We start from the raw sequence: 21173 nt of genomic DNA, 5'->3' as shown, positions 1-21173 counted from the left end.
CGCTGTCTTCACTCACGGAGGTAGAAAGAAATGCTTTTCTCTTCTTTTCATTCTCTCCATCTGACTTGTGAATTTCAGTGGGCTGTAGCGTAAGTCAGGTTGGTGAAATGATTTTGCTTACAACTAACATTTTCCATAAGAAAAGAGGGTAGGGACTTGAAAGGGAACCTGAATCATTTTAAGGATTATAACCTGAATAATTTTAATGGCTTTATGACTGTCAGCATAGCAGAGAAGCTGACATACTGCAAGGTGGAATCTCCTTAAGCCAGCTCCACCATTTAAGACTGGCATCATGAAGCAGCTTAAAAGATGCATCCATTATTGAGCCTAACTGCACAGAACACAAAATCTACAAGAAATTAATTGCCTAGTATATAAAAAGAATCAGTCATCTTATCTACAACCAAAACCCAAATTTGTCTGTATTGATTTTTATTCTGTGGGTAAGCACTGTTAGGCAAAAGAAGTATCTGCTGCTACTGTGGCCATGGGATACAGTGTCCATCACTGTCATCTGAAAAATGAGATGACGTTCCCTTAGTCCCACTCTACCACTTTTGTACTGCATACTTCTCTGTCAAAATACAGCATCACCACCAGAAGTATCTTAGGGCTCTGCTGCAAATCACTAAATCGCAGGCTCCCATACTCCTTTTTTGCTTGTTTGCTTTAATGTCTCTCTGGACTTCACATGAGAACTGAACAAGACATTTGAAAATAACTATTAAAAGAAAAACACAACATTTTTCTACTTTTCTTTTTGGTTTACCAAAGTAACATAAGTAGTTTCTGATACTCATGTAATGCTATTTCTGAAATGTCCCATTTCAGAAAAATTAAAGACAAGAATGATGGCATACGCATTTTCTTTTTTGAAAGCAATCCCTAGCATTTGCAACCAATCACTTCAGCTATGAGTTTTCGTTTAATGGCAAAGTTTATTCATTTTTTTTAACAATTAAAAGACAGAACATTTAAAATTTGCAGTTCAAAACATGCACATTCACCAAATGCCAAATGACATGTAACACTGCATAGAACTGAATGTGTTACTAAAAGAGAATAACTACTTATAAAACACAGTGCATTTAACATCCAGTTAAAACTAAACCTGAGAAACTACCATAAACACCGACTCAAAAAGTCTTCATTCATGCAGCTTCATAATTTCCACAACAGTTTCAGCAGTAATGGCTTAGTGGGGCTGTAAAACCTCACTTTACCTTGAATGCAAATTTTGCTTGTACATAGTGACTGCTTTCTGCAGCGGTTCATACATATCAAACACTGAAAATCTTAATGAAAAATTAAGTTGAAGTAGAAAAAACAATGTTAGTGCATTTATGGCTTCTATTCTACAATAAAGAAACACCATAAAATATGGTTTAAAAAAAATGATTCTGGTTGCAGCTTTGCAGTTACAAATCACTCAATATATGGAAATGCTTTTATTTAACCAACCTTCCAAAAGTCCCAACCCTCCAAAGTGCCCGGCTTTGCACATCGTTACTCAGCTGAGCAGTCCTTATACTTACAAACAGTCCAATTGAAGCCTATGTGAGTAACGGTTTGCATAAGCAGGAACCAGGTTTGGAATGCTAAAATATTCCTTTGTTTAATGAAGATCTATTGGTTAACAGCGAACAAACTGGGGGAGCGAGGGCAGAGGGGGGAAGGAGAAACTCATTTGTTGAGTTTTGCTACCAGTGAAAACATCCAGTACCAAGAAAGCTGAATTGACAAACTCATTTGCTTACAGAACGCTAGCTTCTGGCTATATTATGAGAAGACTTTTAACAAAGGCATTAAAAAACAGGAAGAGCAACAACCATGCATTGCCTCCGAACACTGAAAAATATCACCTCATGCAGACAGAATGATAAATTCATCAGAACTACAAGTGCTTTTACGCAACATGGAAGAAAAAAGGGAAACAACATCTCTCCTTAAATTTAACACGTACTCCAAATTACTAATCATTCCAGATGGATTTCAAAATAATGAAAATGTCCTAAGACACTTTAAACACATCTTTGTAACATAGGGAATTTTATGGATGTATGTTGACATATAGGAATCTTCAGCTAACTCTCAGTGTTTCAAAATACTTTATTTATTTTATACAAATAGAATGATGTTCAAGTATAAATCTGTTGAAACTGCCTTGCAAAAATAAGTGTAAAATTAGGAATTGGCAAGAAAATTTTCCAAATACAAATTATCAATAGGTTTGTTAAAATTGTTTCCTGTTACTCTTTTGAATCACTCATACATATATATATATATATATTTAAAAATAATTAAGCAACAGTATTTATACGGTATCTGATTTCTAAGTGGCACTGCTTCAACTTTTTGATGTTTAATTTTTAATACTAACTTGTAATTACACAGTGCACATGAAACAGATGGAAAATTCCACATGAATTCTGTATTCAATACAAATTCGAATTTTTAAACAATAAGAACAAATGCATTCTTATAAGTATTTTTGCCTAAACTGTTTTTTCTTTCAATAAACATCTGCACAATCCCCTTACTTTAACAAAGATATGATGTATGAACCAGATCATAATAGATTATATTACTGTGTACTTAACAAGAAAATAAAGTGCATATTGTATACCTGACCTGATTTAAAAAATGTGCACACATAGCTAGGATGATCTTATGTTTTAAAATTAAGTTGCTTACAAAAATGAAAAAATTAAGTTGTTTACAAAAATCAAAAAACATGGTTAGAATTGCCACATTGTCTTTTTACTATTTCCATGAAGCAGTATCTTCCTATCACTAATCACCAGACAATAAATAACATACGGCTTGTGGAAAAAGTATAGAGACAAGGGGAAAAAAACAAAAAATAAAAATGAAAACTGTACTTTGTGAAATACTACTTTCAATTCTATAAAGACGTAAGGATGAAACATTGTGATAAGTTTACACTACCTTAAAAAAAATAATCACCATCTAAGTTAGAACTGTTTTCCTTTTTAATATATATAGTGTCATTTTCAACAAACTTTTACAACTGGGAGATGCTTTTTTTTTTTTTTTTTAAATAATGTGCATTCCTGTAATTTTGTCACAATACATTGCAATGGATTTCTAGTCCTCATGTAATTTCTGCAAAATCAGTAAATAAATCATTTAGAACAGAAAAATAATATAAAAATTAGTCAGTATGTGTGGATTGGACCATTTTATGAGTTAAGTACACTGAAAGATTACAAAAGAACAACAGTGTCATGGTTAATTTCAGAAATGTTTTGAAGTTGGTCATTGTCCCTTCGATGACAGAAAATAGGGAACCCCATTTTAGGAAAGGGCCATGCCCCCAAATTTTTTCTTGCCTTAGGTCAAGTGATTTGCCCCTCCCATATTGATCCATCTATTTATCTATGCCTGAAATGGCTTTTCTGAAGGCAGTTCTTGTCTGCATGACTGACTGGCAGTACTGTTTCTAGTGGGATACGTCCCCTTTGTCCCTGTCTTCTGTTTTCACTTCTGTTTAGAGATCACTCCGGGAAAGCGAGAGGAAGACATTGCATAACATGCATATGAAATGCAGACTGCCTTCCCATTGATATGCCTTCCTAAATATGTACTTTCATATAGTGTCTTTTGTTGGGGTTTTCATGTATATTTGTAAGCTTCTCGTAGAATGGAGCACAAGAAAGTTGGACGGTGTAATAACATTACATGTCAAGTGTTTAGTTAGATGAAAGGCAAAGAGCTAAAATCACCTTTAGTAAATGGTTTTATAAAAATTAGTAAGACTGATCAAGGAAGGTTCAGAAAAGATGTGAATGTAGGACCTGTTACTTTTAAGTTGAAACTGGATGAGTTGGAGAGCAAAGAGGAAAATCTTCATCTAGCAGATCACTAAGGATGTCACTGTTCTGCTTTTCCATCTAGCTGATCTCCATTCAAGGAAAAAACTGTGATTTCTACATAATACACTGAAATTTAATTAAAAATAAAAACATCTGTTACTACAGAATAATGTATTCTAGATGCAATTACGGTGGCTTTTAAAATCAGAATTAAACATGGACTAAAAAGCTACAAGATTTAACTAATTTCTCAAATTAAAAAGTAGCTTTCTCTTATTTGAAACCTGGTGGCCATTGGGTGGTAAGCTGAGAAATACCAACTTTTACTACTTAAAAACATTATCATCACAATTTTCCTAGTAAGTGACTTTTAATTTACCCCCCCCCCTTTTTTTTTTAAATAAAAAACATAAGTATCTTTTGCTGCAGTCACTATCCTTCTCTTTTTAATTAAAGGTGAGTGTATAGGTATTCTGCTTGACCATTAAGTTCTAAAGAGGCTGCTGCAATGTATTTCACATCTTTATAGGAAGTGACTTCAGTGCAAATAAAACAGTACATATCACACTACTGAAGGGCATGGTTTGCTCTGTGTTTCAATGTATGCAATACTTTAGTATAAAAATGTTGAAAATGTAATTAAGTTTAAAAAGTAAATTAAAACAAACTTTCTTTTGAACTTACAGTATAAGCAGATACAATTACCAAATCTAAGCATTGCAAAAATAATTCAAGTTTGATGAAGGGAAGTAAGGCAGAGCAATTCTTTAAAATTTGAACAAAAATAATGTGCACTCAATTTTACAAGGTGGTATCCATTTTCAACATATGCACTATTAAATGAAAATAAGGGAAAAGATTCTATAAGGCCAAGGGTGCAATACTTGCAGTTTTTAAAGCAAATGCCATCAAGGCCACACAAATTAGACTCACTGCACAGTAAATCTTTCTTCTTGAGTGCAGAGACTCAAGCATGCAGTTCTGAAATCAGGACTGGAGTTCGTTTCCTCTCAAATTATTTCTGACAACAGAAAACATTTATGGAACTTCTTTGGCAAACGTTTGTAGGCTAGTTTGACACATATCTATAAACATCTTGACCCAAAATCTTTCGTAAAGAAGGTGAGTGAACACCATTAAGATACTATTTTTTCAGCACTTGTTGAAATGAAAGGCTTGTTATCAACTGTATTTAAATATATTACCACTTAAAAACTTCCACAGATGATAATGGTCTGTCAATGTAAAGCATGTTTAGCAATCTGACCATTACCTTCCAAGTATATGACCAGTATTGATTCAACTTCATTGTAAAATAAGCAAGCTGGCAAGATACAAGGTAAATTCCAATCTGCTTACAAAGGCTAAGCAAATACTTGTTAAAAAATTTAGAGATGGTGTGTTACAGTATAGTTGCACAGTGCTTATGTCTACTGAATACACAAATCCAAACTTTATGGAATAAGATCATCATAGATCTTAAAATCTCTGATAACTGGGCCATGGTTGTAGCTCCCAGCAAAGATCTAGTAGTCTGTCTCACAGCAGTAACTTATGAGGCCTAAATCTTGAGCTGTGTTCCTTCACCATTCCTCAGGCCTTTGTTTTGTGGTATCATATGCTCTTATTACTTCGGACTGGGAAACTATTCCATTTTCATCTTGAGAGAAAGCGTAGCCATCTGCAGATACAAACCAAAATAGAAAAAGTTTTAATCGGATTTCACATAATCCTCAATATTTTAAAGCTTTAATGAAAGGAACTTAACAAAGGGCAATATAGATGAATAAGTCTCTTTTCAGTTGTTAGTAGGTAGAAAACCCACACTCTTTCTTACATAATTTTGCAATTGTAAAATAGCAAAGTATCTTAGGAATTAATAGAATCCTAACCACGGTCAAAGAATATAGTCTAACTGGGTTTACATTCAAATATGAACATGGTCACACACAATGTCAGTTTTCACAAACACAGTATCTAATACCTACACTCCAAACATGTCTTCCTTTTTTTGAAGGCAGACTGAATTAAAACAACTTAAAGATGCTTAAAGTTTGAAAAATTAACTGCAAAAACCTACAAAATTTAACAAAATTTATTGACTAATTCACTTGTTAAAGATAATGCTAAGATCATAAAAAACAGTCCTATCCAAAGCTGTGATAGAAAATAGATAAATTTTAAAAGGTGCATTCTAGAAAGATGTACTAAAAGCCACCGTGACAAATATTAGGATACTGCATCTTTACTATACACAAATGCAGTGAAAGGTAGTGTTTTACTTCCATACTATTAACATATACTAGTTTTTCTTTGTAAGTGAACACTTACGAAGCAAATTTTGCTGCAGCGAATCAGAGCGATACAAGTTCACGTGGTTCTTCTTAAAAACATTCTTCAGTAGTTGGGCTCTTTCAGTTAAGCTAGAAAGAAAGCAGATACATGTGAAAAAAATTACTTACTAATTACACTAACCCTTTACCTTTGAGTCTGTTAAACAGGAATTAGTTATTAAAAGAAAAATGATCTTTTAAAAATTATTTTTACCTGTGCCTGAATTAAGTATTAAATAGATGATTAAAAGCTTGTGCAAGGGCAGGTTATGATGTCCAGATCCTTTGTATTGTTTTTACTTGTTACAGTAAATGCAAAACGTCTGTCTGAAGTACCGTCATGCACTGACAATACAAATAAGTGAATAATATTTTATATATTTGAGCGTGACTCCTTTAGAAACATGTGGTGTAAAGGGAAGGCACTGGCTTTCTAGAAGCAGCATGGGCTGAATAGCTCCAGGCCAAATTTCTTACAGAAAGAAGGGCTCTTAGCTTCTACTGAAACATTACCCCAGAGTGGGATAGGAAAGGAAGATGGAGGGAAAGTCAGACCAGTTGTTATCAGCTCTGTGTACAGAAACATATTTCATATCAAAACATTTCAGATTTTCCATGAGAAGTGATTTAACAAGGTCTGTTCTCTGTCAAACTCTGGAGTTTGTTTTTCTGGAGGTCATACCCAAATAATGAGCTACTATTACTACTGGAAGTGGGTCACTTCAGCCCATCTCCTTTCCAGAGCAGTACAGGCTCTACACTGCTTTTTTATGTGTTTATTATGCTCTAATATGATCCAAGAGGATTTCCATTTCAGCCTACATAGAAAACACAAGGAGTATTACGTTGGTTTTAGACCAACTGAGGCTCAAGGGACAGCTGAATCCTGTGAACTGTAGTGAATGTGTCAGGTTTCATTGCAGTTCATCTCTCTTACATTTAAAATTCTTTCAAATAGGATTCTACATTACTAAATAAGTAACAGATGGACTAGCTGTAGCTCAGAAAGTTCACGATTTTGGTAACGTATGGAAGATGCACAGGGACTGTATTAAAAAAAACAAACAAAAACAAACAAACAAAAAACCATAAAAACCACTTTAATTTCTTGCTCTAAATTTGATATTCAATGTGAATTAGAGCTTGTGTTTCAGAAAAATACCAACCTGTCATTTAACCATTTCCAGTGCTGGAAAATCCAGTCCCTCCCCATGTAAACTGGTCTAAAAATGATTTATTTTACTTAAATCTATGTAATATTCATTCTGCGTATATAGTGATTTGATTTTGTTAGTTCTGCCAGATTATCAAAGTTGTCTCTGTGTAAGGACGTGGCACGTATAATGGATTTCACATGCCTAACTTCAGTGAGTTCTGACCAGTCAAATTACTCCTTAATATTACCGCCAATTAGCTAAATAGACTACCTTCCCTAACTACCTACCAGACTAAGTGGTAGGAATGGAACTTGATTCCTTCCCTTACTAAAGTAGCATTCTATATGAGCATTATATTAGAAATGCTTGTTCTTCCTTCAATGAGCACTTAATTTTTCTAGATAAAATTGAACCATTGGCTTAAACTGGAGAGACTGGTGGTCTGCTTCCCCTTTCTGTTTCCATCCAATCTGATGTTTAAAGAACATGCCAGGAGGTCAGAGCCTGGCTCTTCTACGTTGGAAGAGGGAAATAAACTTAAATCCCCACATGCACAGAGGAAGGCTAACCGTAAAATCTACAGGGTAAGAGGATGGGTGTAGTAAACTGCTTTGTTGGCCATGTTTTGAATAGAACGGAACTTCCTTGTAAAAATGAATTAGGTACCAATTGCAGGAAAGCAGTTGGCATCTGCTGAGCCAAAATCCCAAGAACGGAGAAGTCGGAGTATTGAGATACATCTTACTCTCCATGTTTTCATATGCTATATATTTTTTTTTAAATTTTTTCCTCTTCACTGCTCCACTAGGCAATGTAGACTTTTAGTTCAGAGCTACAACTGTTAAAGTAAACTAGATTACTAAAAACGACTTAAGGACAGAGGTTTAAACCATGAGGACACACAGGGTGAATAAATAAATACCTTTACGTAAATGGGAGGGCAAAGAGGTGAAAGACCATATGAAAAATTTGATATAGATATCAACTGTATTTCCTTTGCAACACATCTGAGAAACCTTTCTTAAAATTAACTGAAAACAGCATTTTTTTGTTTTTGTTTTGACAAATGTTATTTTCTAATACAAAGCTATTTTTGTAGGCACAAAAGCACAGTAGACCTATTGCAGCATTTTGGTATCATCATCACATACCCTTATTTCAGAATGAAATATTCAGATTGCCTAAATGCTAAGCACTGAAAATACTGCCTTAAGTTTTACATGAAAATAAAGTATGCACATTTGTTAGTTTATGTATAATGAAGTTTCCACTGCATAGATCTGATTGCTGGTACAGAAAATACAAGTGAAGTACGAAACACATTTTGGAAAACAAAAGTGCTTCCAGCTACTCAGGTATTAAATTCTGTTCTATTTCTATACTTGAGGAAATAGTGAAAGCCCTTTATTATGAATTGCCTTGCTGCCATCCTAAACTTTTAAAAATCTCCATGCGAAGTCAAGAAAACATGGTTTCATAATTAACCAATGATAAATCAGCAACTAAGTTACAATGCTCATTATGTGTACCTATATGGAAAATCTGAATATTAACTATATCTGAACATGTCATGTACACTTACAGGAAAAAAAAAAAACTACTTCATATATTCCTGATCAACCATTTGGCTGGTTTAAAAAAAATAATTTCAAAGTGGCTTGAATGAAAAACAATTACTGTATGAAGCAGCATTTGTGGTAAATATCTCTGAAGACACAAGTTAGGGCTGTTATTTGTGTTAATTTTAGTCTATTATGTTACTTTTAGTCTATAAAATATAAAAATATTTTACGAGTATTAATATTGTTGGTTTTACTTAAACATTATATACTAGGTATCAGAAAAGCTTTTTTTTTTTTTTTTTGAACCATGGTTTGTACACAAAGAATATGCTCTTATTTTAGTCATTTCAATTTTAAGTGTAAACAGCTTTGTCACATCTGTTACCATGTCTTTAATTATAAAAATCATACTTTTTGTGACATAAATTTGCTACTTCACTGAAGCTGGTCTGTTCTTTAAGCTCAAGGAAATACTATTCCAACATAAAAGTTTACTTTCTATTAGAAAAGTTAGTGTCCTGGCTTTGGCTGTGATAGTGTTAATTTTCTTCCTGCTAGCTGGTACATTGCCGTGTTTTGGATTTAGGATGAGAATAATGTTGATAACACACTGATGCTTAGTTGTTGCAAAGCGGTGTTTACAGAGAGCCAAGGGCTTTTCAGCTTCTTGTGCTGCCTTGCCAGCCAGGAATCTGGGGGTGCACAAGAAGCTGGGAGGGCACAGAACCAGGAGAGCTGACCCAGACCGGCCAAAGGGATGTTCCATGCCACATGGAGTGATGCTGGACAATAAAGCTGGTGGGAGCTGGCCAGGGGTGGGGTGTTGCTATTCAGGGACTGGCTGGTCATCAGTCATCAGGTGGTAAGAAATTGCATTGTGCATCACTTGTTTTGTATACTCTTTTATCAGCATTTTATTATTATTAGTTTCCCTTCCTTTTCTGTCCTATTAAACTGCCTTTATCTTAACACACGAGTTTTACCTTTTTCTAATTCTCTCCCACATCCCTCTAGCAGGGGAGTGAGTAAATGCGTGGTACTTAGCTGCCTGCCAGGCTAAACTACAACATCATGTAAAACCTACACCTTCTTGCTCAAGATATGTTCTTACTTAATGGATAAATATATGCGACAAAAACAATTTCAATGTGTTGCCTACATAAGGATAGAATAAATTATTTGTGGCTATTTATTGGGAAAAATTCTGATTACATGTTCTTTACCAAACAGGATACAACAGGGATGCTCTTCCTGAGTCTTCAATGGTACCGGTTAAAATACCTTTTCAAATCAGCACTGGTAAGATATGAAGGATGACAGATCTTAAGACTGTATCAGCCTGTCCTACTTCTAAAAGATATGCTAAAATACAATCAGGATCCTTAAAGAACAATACTTTAAATTATTTCAATCTAAATGACAATTTTATTCTAGTTTTAAGAAAACAGAGGAAAGTGCAAATTTGGAATTTAAATAGAAAATTCCCATCCTAAGACTGGTAGGAAAACATCAAAAGGTTGAAACTTTACCATCTTAGTTACAGAATCACACAATCATAGAATATCCTGAGGTGGAAGGGACCCACAAGAATCATTGAGTCCAATCCCCATGGCTCCACATATTTAAATGCATGCCATATCAGGTCAACACAGCTCTAAAAAATCTGAAACAAATATATTCTAGCTGAAAAAAAAAGCAATTAAAATTAACACTAATACATTTCACTAATAACATGAAAATTAACACTAATATTCAAATGCCATTTAATTATAGCATCTAGCCAATGATAGAATCCTGACCTGTTATTTGTGGAAGTTGACTCTCTTATTTTGTGTTGTAGTATTTTTAAGATGGTAATGGACAGGGTGAAACATTTCCTGAGTTATCTTTCTCACTATTTCAGTTTCGTCTTAAACAGCGTTTTGTATCTTCTAAGAGCCTGCATTTTAGGCTACTTGGCATTTTATGAGAACAAATCCCTTTTTCTATTACAATATAGAATGGTACTTCCACAATTATGCACACTAGAAAAATATTAGTTGGTGCTGAAGAATATACAGTAAGGTTGTCAAAAATGATTAGCTGGGCTCACACGAAAAGTGCTGCCACTCAAGAATATAAAAGACCCATGTGCATATTTAGAACTGATGTTGAGGACATTCCATGCCAATTTAGCTAATTACTCTGCAACGTTAACTAGTTAACCCAGGTTTCTGCAACATAGATGCTAAAACAAAAAAGAATAGTTCAGTCAAGTTTCTGAAGGTATAAGTCAGTCTATGAGACCATCTCCTTAACAAAGGAAACATTCTCCTTAAAGAAGGAAATTTTGGCTCTATTACCTGAATTAATAACAACAATAGAAACATCAACGAAATAAATCCTTAGCAGATACTAAGATTCTAACATCCATTGATTTTGCATGAGACGCAGATGCTTATACGCTTCAAAGAATACAGGTTCAAAAAATGACAGGGGAGAATGAATGGATCTAAGAAAGATACTCGGGCAGGTAGCTGAAACAATCTTCATGAAGCCCTCCTAGCTATTTAATTGTGAGATTAAGAAATAATTACAAAACCATTGGTGAAAACACCAAGTTCCTCTGGCCTAAATAACAAAGAGATGTGGAAGAAATTCTGTGGGATGAAGGAATAGTGTACTGCCTAGACAATGTAAATAGCTGAGTTTGAGAACATGAGACAAGTCTTGGGAATGAAAGTTCAGAACATTGAAAATGTACAATACCTTACTTTCTTCTACATCTGTAAGATGGTCCCCTTTCAGTACTTTCTAGTACTAACATCTGCTTTCTTTTCTGTAATTTATTCTGTTACAACTTTTCTCTTTCCAAAAGAGCACAATGCATATATTGCTTTCTGGTTCAGAGCTCAATAAGAGAAATCTTGTGAGGTGTCAAGCTGAAGTTATTTCTTACCTCATATAATTTAGTCAAATTTGTTTGCTCTTGACTGGCATTAGATACAATGCCAGCTTATTCTGTTTAATTTCAGCAGATCCTGGACAGATTTTCCTGGTTTTCAATATGCTACTAGGCAGGTGGTTTTTATATATTTACTTATTTTTTATTTTTAAGTTTATTTTTATATGCTTAGGCCCAATTTATAACTGTATTAGTAAATGATGCAGGTTTAAACTCCCTTTGCCTTGGTTGTTAACACAAAGTGACAGAATTAAAATTTTAACATCAAAGCATATGAAAAGACATGTAGGCTGAGTAAACCTGAAACCTTTTTACAGATACCTACACTGAATTCTTTTCAATCTATTTAATTGGAAATTCTACTTGTTTTTGGAAAATAACCTTTTGCCTTTGATAAGTGTATGAGGCTGATGATATTTAGCATTATTATTATTATTATTTTTTAAATGAAAGACAATGATCTATGGATTTTTACAGTACCTCTTGCCATGCACAACTGCCCCAGGATCCTCAGACTTTGCTTCCAGCTCCTGAACTTCATCTACCAGTGTCTTAAAAGTAGCTCTTTTTACTCTGTAATAGAAAATACTGGCAGATTTACTTTTTTGAAAGTAAAAGATCACATTGTGTTAGTGCTTACATAAGCATTCAATATACAAATATATTTTTCTAGGTAACTGAATTAAGTTTTAAAAGAAGAAATATGATAAAGCAAGTCTAAATATATTTTATCAGCTGCTCTTGCAAAGCAGACACAAATATTTTATTTGTAAAACACATTACAATGACTGAAGCATTTAAAATTAATGGCATTTGTAACCAGGTTCATCTAAAACAATTTTATATAATTACCAGAGCTGATCTTTATTTGTTTTTGTTATAGTAGTAATTAGAACACATGCTTAATGTCAGTACTTTTTCCCGTAAACCTCAGCATTTCTGTACTCACACTTTGTATACTACATCAAAAAGTAAAGCTGTCATAGGAATACATAAAAGTCCCATCCAAAATACTCCAGAGCTGAACATCATAGCTGCCTGGAAAGAAAAAGTATAAAATGTGTTGAGGTGATGATGAGAACTAGAAAAAAAAAAAACACAACAACAAATAAGCATAGAAATATCAATGATTCGGTTAAGGGCATCAAAATCAAGTTTAAATGAACCTCTAATGTAAAACACAGCTTTAACACCTTTCTAAAATCCCTTGACGTGACATAGAAATCCAGTAGACAGTAAGCACTAATTCATGTTAAGAAGCTGGTAGAAAGATCACGCTGCTTAGCAATTTGAGAGAGGGAGAACCTACCTCTCCACGACACTGCTCTATACCACTATGCTGATTATAGACTTTTCAGATTTATTGACCCCCTCACTCCCGTCCCCCAATCTTTGTCAATACATCATGAGCACAATCTCTCATTTGCAATCGACCCTAGCAGGTAAAATGAATACTGAACTTGGCTATGGATACTGGACACTGTTACAATCATTTCACAATATAATTCAGATTGAAGTTGAGCTATCTCCAATAGAGCTCACTGTACCATTGTTCCCACACTGCTACAGGTTCCTGTGCAGCAAACTACTTAATAATGAGAACTAACAACTAATTACTTAATTATGGAAGTATGCAACACAGTGTTAAATGAAGATCCAACATGCTAATGCATGGTGTAATACTTGCAAAACATGTTACTGCTTAGTTGTATGTTTCCATTTCTATAACCCGTCCTATACTACTACATAAATATTTATTCTTCTTATAACTTGTCTGTTAACATACTAAAAACTAAAACCAAAACAAATATCATAACACATGGACATTAAAAGAAAAAAAACTTTATTTGACCCTTGTAATGCATGTATGGATACAAGGAATTAACAAAGCATGTTACTGAAGGATTGTTTTGCAGGCAATATTCAAAAGAATTTTGTAATGGAATTAGATTGCACAGAGATTGGAAGTAACATTGCTACAACAGTGATACCCTTTGAAATCTTTGTTTCATTACTGTGCAACTAACTCCTTTTAAAGGAATTTAAACCTTAGTACCTGACTAAAATAAACAATCTGAAATTTTCCTAATATCAATAAGCAGAAAAATGCAGGTAGCTTGTGGCAGCTGAACTCTGCCTTCGGAATGCACACCCCATATTTTAGAATTATACTTGGTACGTTATGTATGTAAAAACAAAAATGAATTATTTTCAGAATAAAAATCTCATTCTCAGACAGGCAAAAACTCTTACTCACTTTGTTTTTTTGTATTCAAACTCCTACTGATTCTTTGAAAAATATTAGAATGTATTTGAACTGAAAGTCTGGTAAATTTTGACAGCTATAGGATGTAGATACTGCCCTGAGATTTTAGCAATTATTTTTGCCAACAGCTGTCAGCAAAGGTATAAATACTGAGCAGTGACAGGTTCAAAAAAACCCAATTCACAGCTTCAAGGGGAAGGGGGGGGAGAGAGAAGGAAAATTTTCTATCAAGAAAATTTCTATCATGTGGAGAAAATGTATTTGCGCAGTACCTTTATAAGCAAAACATGACTTAGGACATGCATGATTAAGTACTAATTTCCTAAAACAACAGCTAAACAGCTAATAGGAAATGTCTATCACAACTACATTTTGCAATATCTTTTCTAATTAAGTAATAATTCAGAGAGACTAAGAGTTTCTTAAACAAAACCAAAAAGCATAAAAAATGCAACTTGAAGGAATTACAACTGTTACTTCCTATTATTAATAACATTTTGGTAATTTATAGGAACACAGCTAAGAGCTGTTCTTGCATTAGCCACCCTGTATTAAATGTTTGCTGGTGAAACAGCAAAAGTGATAATGTAGGTCTTAGGATGTTAATTCTGACCATTGTAATGCTAACTATGAATGAAGGAACAACTGGCGCCTACTATTCAGTCCATCCAGCCTTTGGCTTTACAAATGAACAACATGAATTGAGGAAAAAAAAAGTTTTTCTGTGTCATATTTGAAAGCCTGTCAGATTTTTTTTCTTTTACAGAGTTAATCCAAACCTAAAAGATTTAAAGCCGACATTCGCATTAAAGACAGAGGGCCTCTTTGTATTTTTTGGACGAAGAGGGGAAAAATAAAATCCCACAGAGGTATTTCCTTCCTTTCTGTACAAGAAAGCTCCCCCCTCACTCTGTAGAAAACATTTTTGTCTCTAACTTTTCACATCTCTCTACACATAGGCAGGTCATCTGGGAAATGGCAAACCAATCCTTTTCAGACAATGGCACTAACAGGAGCAGCCTGTTCTGGGGCCGGACTCTGGCTGCCTCTGTTCGTGGTTTACAAATTGTTCCTAATGTGAGAGATTTGTGGTCTATGCCAAGTTTTAGGCCTTGTGAAACCAAATGGAATCTGCCACAAAAGTGGCTCCCAGGGGAATTCAGAAGTAATCCAAAATGAGAGCTGGAAAGCCTAGTTTATTGTAGGACTAACACATCCTGCAGGGGGGATAAATAATTTGTTGTCTGCATAGCTCATGCTCAATATTAGGACTTTCTAAAAATGAAAGAAATTTGCCTGTACAGTGCAATGTATAGATTTTTATATTGGTTCTCTTTTTTTTTTTTCTTTTTTTTTTTTAAAGTACTGAAAATTAGCCCCTTTCGTGATTTAGCAGCAGATTAGAAATCCTGGATGCAAAATATTTTTAATGCACAGATGGATATGTACTATTAGGAAATTACATGCCAAAATGAACAGAAAATATTTCCTTTCTCTTCACTATGAAACGTTCTGCTGAAACAGCTATCTTAGATTTTAGAAATGATAGTCTTCTAAAAGTAGAGAGAAAGATGAAAAGAACAGTCTTATTGCAGTTTATTTCAGGTATCATCTATGTACACACCCTCTCCCTATAAGCCACAGAACTATTAAAATAATACCTCCTCAACACCATCAGACCAACAGTTTCTCTCCTCAACAACCTACAGAGACAACTTCGTTAGTTTTAGTTATCTGCATGTGTTTGTCTTCATACATGTCAAAGTACTTACTGTTGTAATACTAAAACAGATTTGCATTTAACTCCCAGGGCAGTGAACTCCCTACAAGGAGTTATAGTCATGCCTGTAGTGTTTCTTTGCTCTTTAGAGTTTAAGAAACATCTCATAGGTCCTATTAAGTAGGAACTTCGCTCATTAGGTATATTAAAAAGGCAGTCTTCCCATATTCTGAAAATGCATTCAAAGGAAAAAGAGAAAGTAGCACACAGTTAAGAAGCGGATAACTGGATATTTGCAGGCAGAATCTTTAAGTTTTTATTTGAACAAATCCCCTGTGAGACAAAAAAAAAAGTACAGTACATGCCTTCATTTTTTCCCTAGTTCCTCTTATTTTCTTCAGCTAAGGATCCTACTAGCCCATTGCAAGACCACTGATTTTCCTCACTGCAGATGGGTAATAAAGGGTGAAATGTATCCCTCAGAGGGATGAGTTATAGTCCCAATTACATAAACACAAATAACATTATGAATAATAAATACATATATAATAAAGCTCAAGGACACATGCTATAAATCCTGAAGCTTAAAGAAGCATCTCTGTGGTGACACAGAGTATATAAACATAAATGAAACCAGACAGAGCAATAGAGACTAAACCGAGACTTAGGTCTCTCATCTACAGAAGTGTCCTTAGTTCAGTCACTTTCAATTAATATTTTAATATTCTAAGTATCTGTTGGAACACATCCTGCCTTTTCCTAGAGAGTACCTTCGTCACTCAGAGCAAAAGCAAGCATCGTTTCTTCTAGTCCAAAAAATATTTGATTACTCCACAGAAAGTGGAACAGCAGAAAACATCTATTTTAGTTTTCTATTTTAGCACCCTTTCAGCAAAAAAAAAAAGGCATTACCCTGAAAGCAGAGAGAAACTTAAACCTGGCTCTTGGGTAACGTTCATTTTGAGTGAGTGCTCTTGTCATTTAACTGTTACATAAATGGACTCTTTAAAAAAATGTAGGTGATATAAGGGTCTAACTGTATGAGGTAGTTCAGGTTTGTGAATCATCAGATTAGCATTTATCTCTAACCCCAGTAAAGCACTTGAGTCCAGAAAGAGATTAAATAAAAGACTGAACCATATTAGATGTTCTTGTGAGTAGCTTCAGAACGTGTGTTCTTTTTTTCCTTTGTGAACTAAATTCACAGATACTTAATTCCATCCTTGCATTTTATGAAAGCCTAGGTTATCTGAAAAGGTATTTAACCTTTGAAAACAAACAAACAAACAAACAAAAACATCCCAAACCCATAATGGTAAATTATGTTGCCAGGAATAACTGTTATGAAGTTATCAGTTACTATTTCTGTTGACTTCTCACAGAAATAGGGATGAAAGTGCTCTCAAAGGTAGAAAGCCAGAAAATAATAAAGAAAAAAAAAGCCTTATAAGAAATAGTAATACTTGGAAATTTTTACAAAAAACATGACAGAAAAAAAAAAGGTTTCCCAGGAATTAGGAAGAGAAGCAGGTTTTGTTAGCAAAAGTTTGACAAAGAAGGTTGTGATGCAGTGTGAACTAAAAGCTCTGAAAAAAAAAAAAAAAACAACCTTCGGAAAATTAAAGAGAATTAGCCACCTGGTTTTGATATTAGACATGGTAGAAAATGTTTGCAAGGTGAGATCCGTTACATTACGTTTACTGGTGTTTGTAAGCAGAGAAGGTAAATTATTCAGAAAGAAAAGACTAGATTTTCCTTGTTTGCCTCAGTTGAAAAGATTCTATAGGGGACCCATCTGAGTTGCCTGAAAGACAACATATAATATCTGGCAAGGGGGATGTTAAGCCACAATGAGCAGATGAGTTCTGGTGGTTCTACAGATTTGTTACCAGGATGTGGGCTATCCAAATTGTAACAGGAATAAGGAGTAGGGAAAAAAGTGACAAAAATAACTGGCTAACTCAACATGACTACACCAGGTTTTAGACATTTTTCATAAATCTGGAAATAAATTTCCCTGAGATCTGAGAATGAAGTGATTTCAGTATTTGTTTACCATATGGGGTTCAAGACAACTTTTAGAAATACAGATTATCAACTGAGTTATCTCAAAAGACACCTTAAAAGCAAGGCAGAGTGCTTCTCTTTTTTCATTAAATAATTTCAAGGGAATCATTACTTTCTGAATGTTGGGGGCATTATTTATAGTTCCCCCTGTTAACACTGAGGAAAAGCACCATCAAAATTTCCTTAAAAAAGTCATTCCAACTTATTTATTATGCTGAATTCCACAAAAGTTATTAAACTAACACTCATCTGTTTTTAAAGATGCACGTGACAAGAAATATCCATTAATCGCATCTCTGACTGCTGAAGCAAGAACACAGCAAAGCACAGACAATCATTAGGTTCCTGGAGCTCATCAACGACAACGTCCTGACCCAAGAGAAAGAGAAGCCAATGAACAGAGGTGGACTGCCCAGCCTGGAGAACACAAGACTCAAGGGGTATTTACTAATGTAGACAAATGACCGACAGGAGGGTGTAAAGAGGACTGACTGCACCAGGCTATTTCCAGTGGTGCCCAGTGACAGACAGGACAAGAGATAACGGGCACAAACTGGAATACAAGAGGATCCACCTAAACATCAAGAAGCATTTTACTGAGCACATGATGGAGTACTGGCACAGGTTGCCCAGAGAGGCTGTGGAGATCTTCAAAAGCCACCTCGACATGGTCCTGGGCACCCTGCTGTGGGTGTCCCTGCTTGAGCAGGGGTTGGAGCAGGTGCCTCCAGACTGCCCTGCCGGCCTCAGCCAGCCTGTGGTTCTAAGATACTAGCTTGAATCTCCAACACTAGCTTTGGTCACCATCAGACTAAAACAAATTCCCCTGTCAAATCAGATTTTAGACAAACTTCTCCTTTGAATACCTGAAAGAAGCCAGTTACATTTCTATTTTTTTTTTTAACATACAAACACACACGCAAACCAACAAAACTTCTGTAAGGGATTAAAAAGCTGAATATTTAATATTTTAACAAGTACAATTCCATGTAAGTTTGCTATGTGTGCAATAGTAAAGACAGAAGCAAAACTTAAAAAACTAATACTGTTACAGTAGTATATTCAAATCAATTTTTCCTACAGCTAAATTATCCAACAAGGAATTTTATTGTTTTTCACAAAGATTCTGCAAACCTCAATCAAATAAGCTAAAATTCTGTACAATACATGTTTGTTCCTTAACTTCAATTTCTGTTAATTTTGTATAATCCCCTGGGTCAGACAGAGCAGAAAGAGATGGGGCTCTGGAGAATTTTAAAGTGCACTTCAACAGTACCACAATAAAATTAAGAAGTTCTGCAGATACTGAACTTCTGATTTTAATCTCAGTGTCATACTTCTTATTTCAGTATATGATTTTAAGCTACTTTATTAATTAGACAGGTGTATAAAAAAAGCCCTAACAACTCAGACACACGTTATCAAACCCAAAAGAGTCAGGAGTTATACTGGTGTGGAACTCACAAGTTGTTTTTTCTCTCCTCTGCAATTAAAGGCTTTCGACTCAAATCACACCCATATTTGTTTAAGAAAGACAACTTTACCACCGTATAAACTTGTATTTTTAATGCAATTAGTTATTGCAAGAGGACTACACAGACAAAAAAACACAGACAAAAATATAAATCCACTGGATCATAGGTTTGAAATGCATGTTGTTCAGCATCACAGATCAGTCTTCTGTGTATTGGAGAGTCTCAAAGGAAAATACCTCATAAAATATGAAGAGATTTGCCATTTACTTTTACATATTTACGCAAACTATGTGTGGTTTCAAACTGAGAAAATACTGCAAATGTGTTTAAAATACTGAACATACAATCCACTTCTTCTCTTTGCTAATATTACATGTGAAAGAAAATTATATCATCATAGAAGAGATTCATACAGTTGATTTACTCAGGTCTACAATGAAAATGTTCTTTTTGTAGTCTGTAGTGACACCTTTTTCCAACTTAAATGGCATTCCAATTTCAGACCAGGTAAATCAAAGTACTGTGAAATTAAAGAATGAATTTGGATCCAGATCATTGTCAGCAGTTCGCACCACTAAGTTAATATTACAAGAAATAAGCAGTTTCTGTGTATAATCCTACGATTCGTCCAAAACACTTTTGTAAAACAAACAAACAAACAAACCAGAAATGCCCTTCACCATGTTTTATCTGATCAGGCCAAAGAAAAACAAACAAAAAGCTACAGAAATACAGGTGAGCTTGTTTTCTTAAGTTCTACCAGATGTACTTGGATAGTTCACTTCAAGTGTGAGTCATAACTTGAAGAAATTTGACAAACAGCATTTTAGTTTGAATACTTATGAGAGGCCTGGATTTGCTTCAGTGAAACCCAGTGGATTCTGCCCTGCCTATGAGGAGGCTTCCAGGATAGCACAAAACAAAACAAATGGTTCCCACCTGAGCCACAGGATTTGTCAACAGGACTGTCTTTGGCCACACAGAATACAGCTCAAAAAGCCAGATAAGGTTTTAAAATGAGCATTTAAGGTCTCTGTGCTAGGAGACGTTGTTCTGATGTTACAGACTTCCAACTGTATTCTTTGAAAGAAAAAACATAACCAGAAAGCAACCCTTCAAACAACTGTGTGCATGTACACACATCTAAAGCTACTATATACGCATATATGCATAAGCAAGCACACAATCTCTTACTAACAAAATAATTAGATACAGTTCAAGTATGGATACAGTTTTATCACAGCGAATAAAGGAATTTGGGTAAGTGATATTACTTTGGTGTCACATTGAATCCAAATTGTAAGAGTATTTATTGTTGGTAGAAACCTCACTTTAAGAACAACAATTTTTCAAAGTTTGTTGAAAGGAATGCTTTTCCTACATCTTTTATTCACAATTTCAGAGATGGAATGTGCGTTAAGTAAAATATTCACCTACTTGAACAATGAAGTAGCCATCTTTATGTCATACCAAGCATAACACATCCTGTTGCTCCCACTGTGCTTATTGCTACAAAGGTTATTCTGTCTTAAAGAACAACCAGACAACGTTCAGTTTTTACAAATATCTCTTAAAAAACAATAACAACAAAAAACACAAACTCCAGAAACATTCTAAAATACTTCTTCTAAAAAATACAGTGTATAAATATGAAGAAAAATGCTTGAGTATGATAACTTTAATTACTTTAATTTAGAATAATGTACATAATTTTTTTGGAGTAATGGAGGCAACAAGATAACATAAAATTCACCTTTACATAGAGGGGTAGAGGTTATAATAGACAGGAAAACCAGCAAGAAATTATGTA

The 21173-nt window shown here is 34.5% G+C and overlaps 1 protein-coding gene across 3 annotated transcripts in view; it reads right to left on the bottom strand.

Moving 5' to 3' along the window:
- Positions 1-931: 931 nt before the first annotated feature.
- The window catches only part of ATP8A1 (ATPase phospholipid transporting 8A1), a 102070-nt gene continuing 81828 nt past the window's right edge, over positions 932-21173 (bottom strand). For all 3 annotated transcript variants that reach the window (XM_035550470.2, XM_035550461.2, XM_050710416.1), the window contains 4 exons: positions 12785-12873; positions 12316-12408; positions 6171-6262; positions 932-5520 (listed from right to left, as the gene is read on the bottom strand). In XM_035550470.2, coding sequence (XP_035406363.1) covers positions 5423-5520; positions 6171-6262; positions 12316-12408; positions 12785-12873 — 372 coding nt within the window. In that variant the 3' untranslated portion in view covers positions 932-5422. The remainder of the gene's footprint in view (positions 5521-6170; positions 6263-12315; positions 12409-12784; positions 12874-21173) is intronic.

This window comes from Cygnus atratus, chromosome 4 (genome assembly GCF_013377495.2).
Source record: "Cygnus atratus isolate AKBS03 ecotype Queensland, Australia chromosome 4, CAtr_DNAZoo_HiC_assembly, whole genome shotgun sequence".
NCBI lineage: Eukaryota > Metazoa > Chordata > Aves > Anseriformes > Anatidae > Cygnus > Cygnus atratus.
The sequence above is the reverse complement of the archived record's forward strand: the minus strand, read 5'-3'. Positions and strand labels throughout refer to the sequence as shown.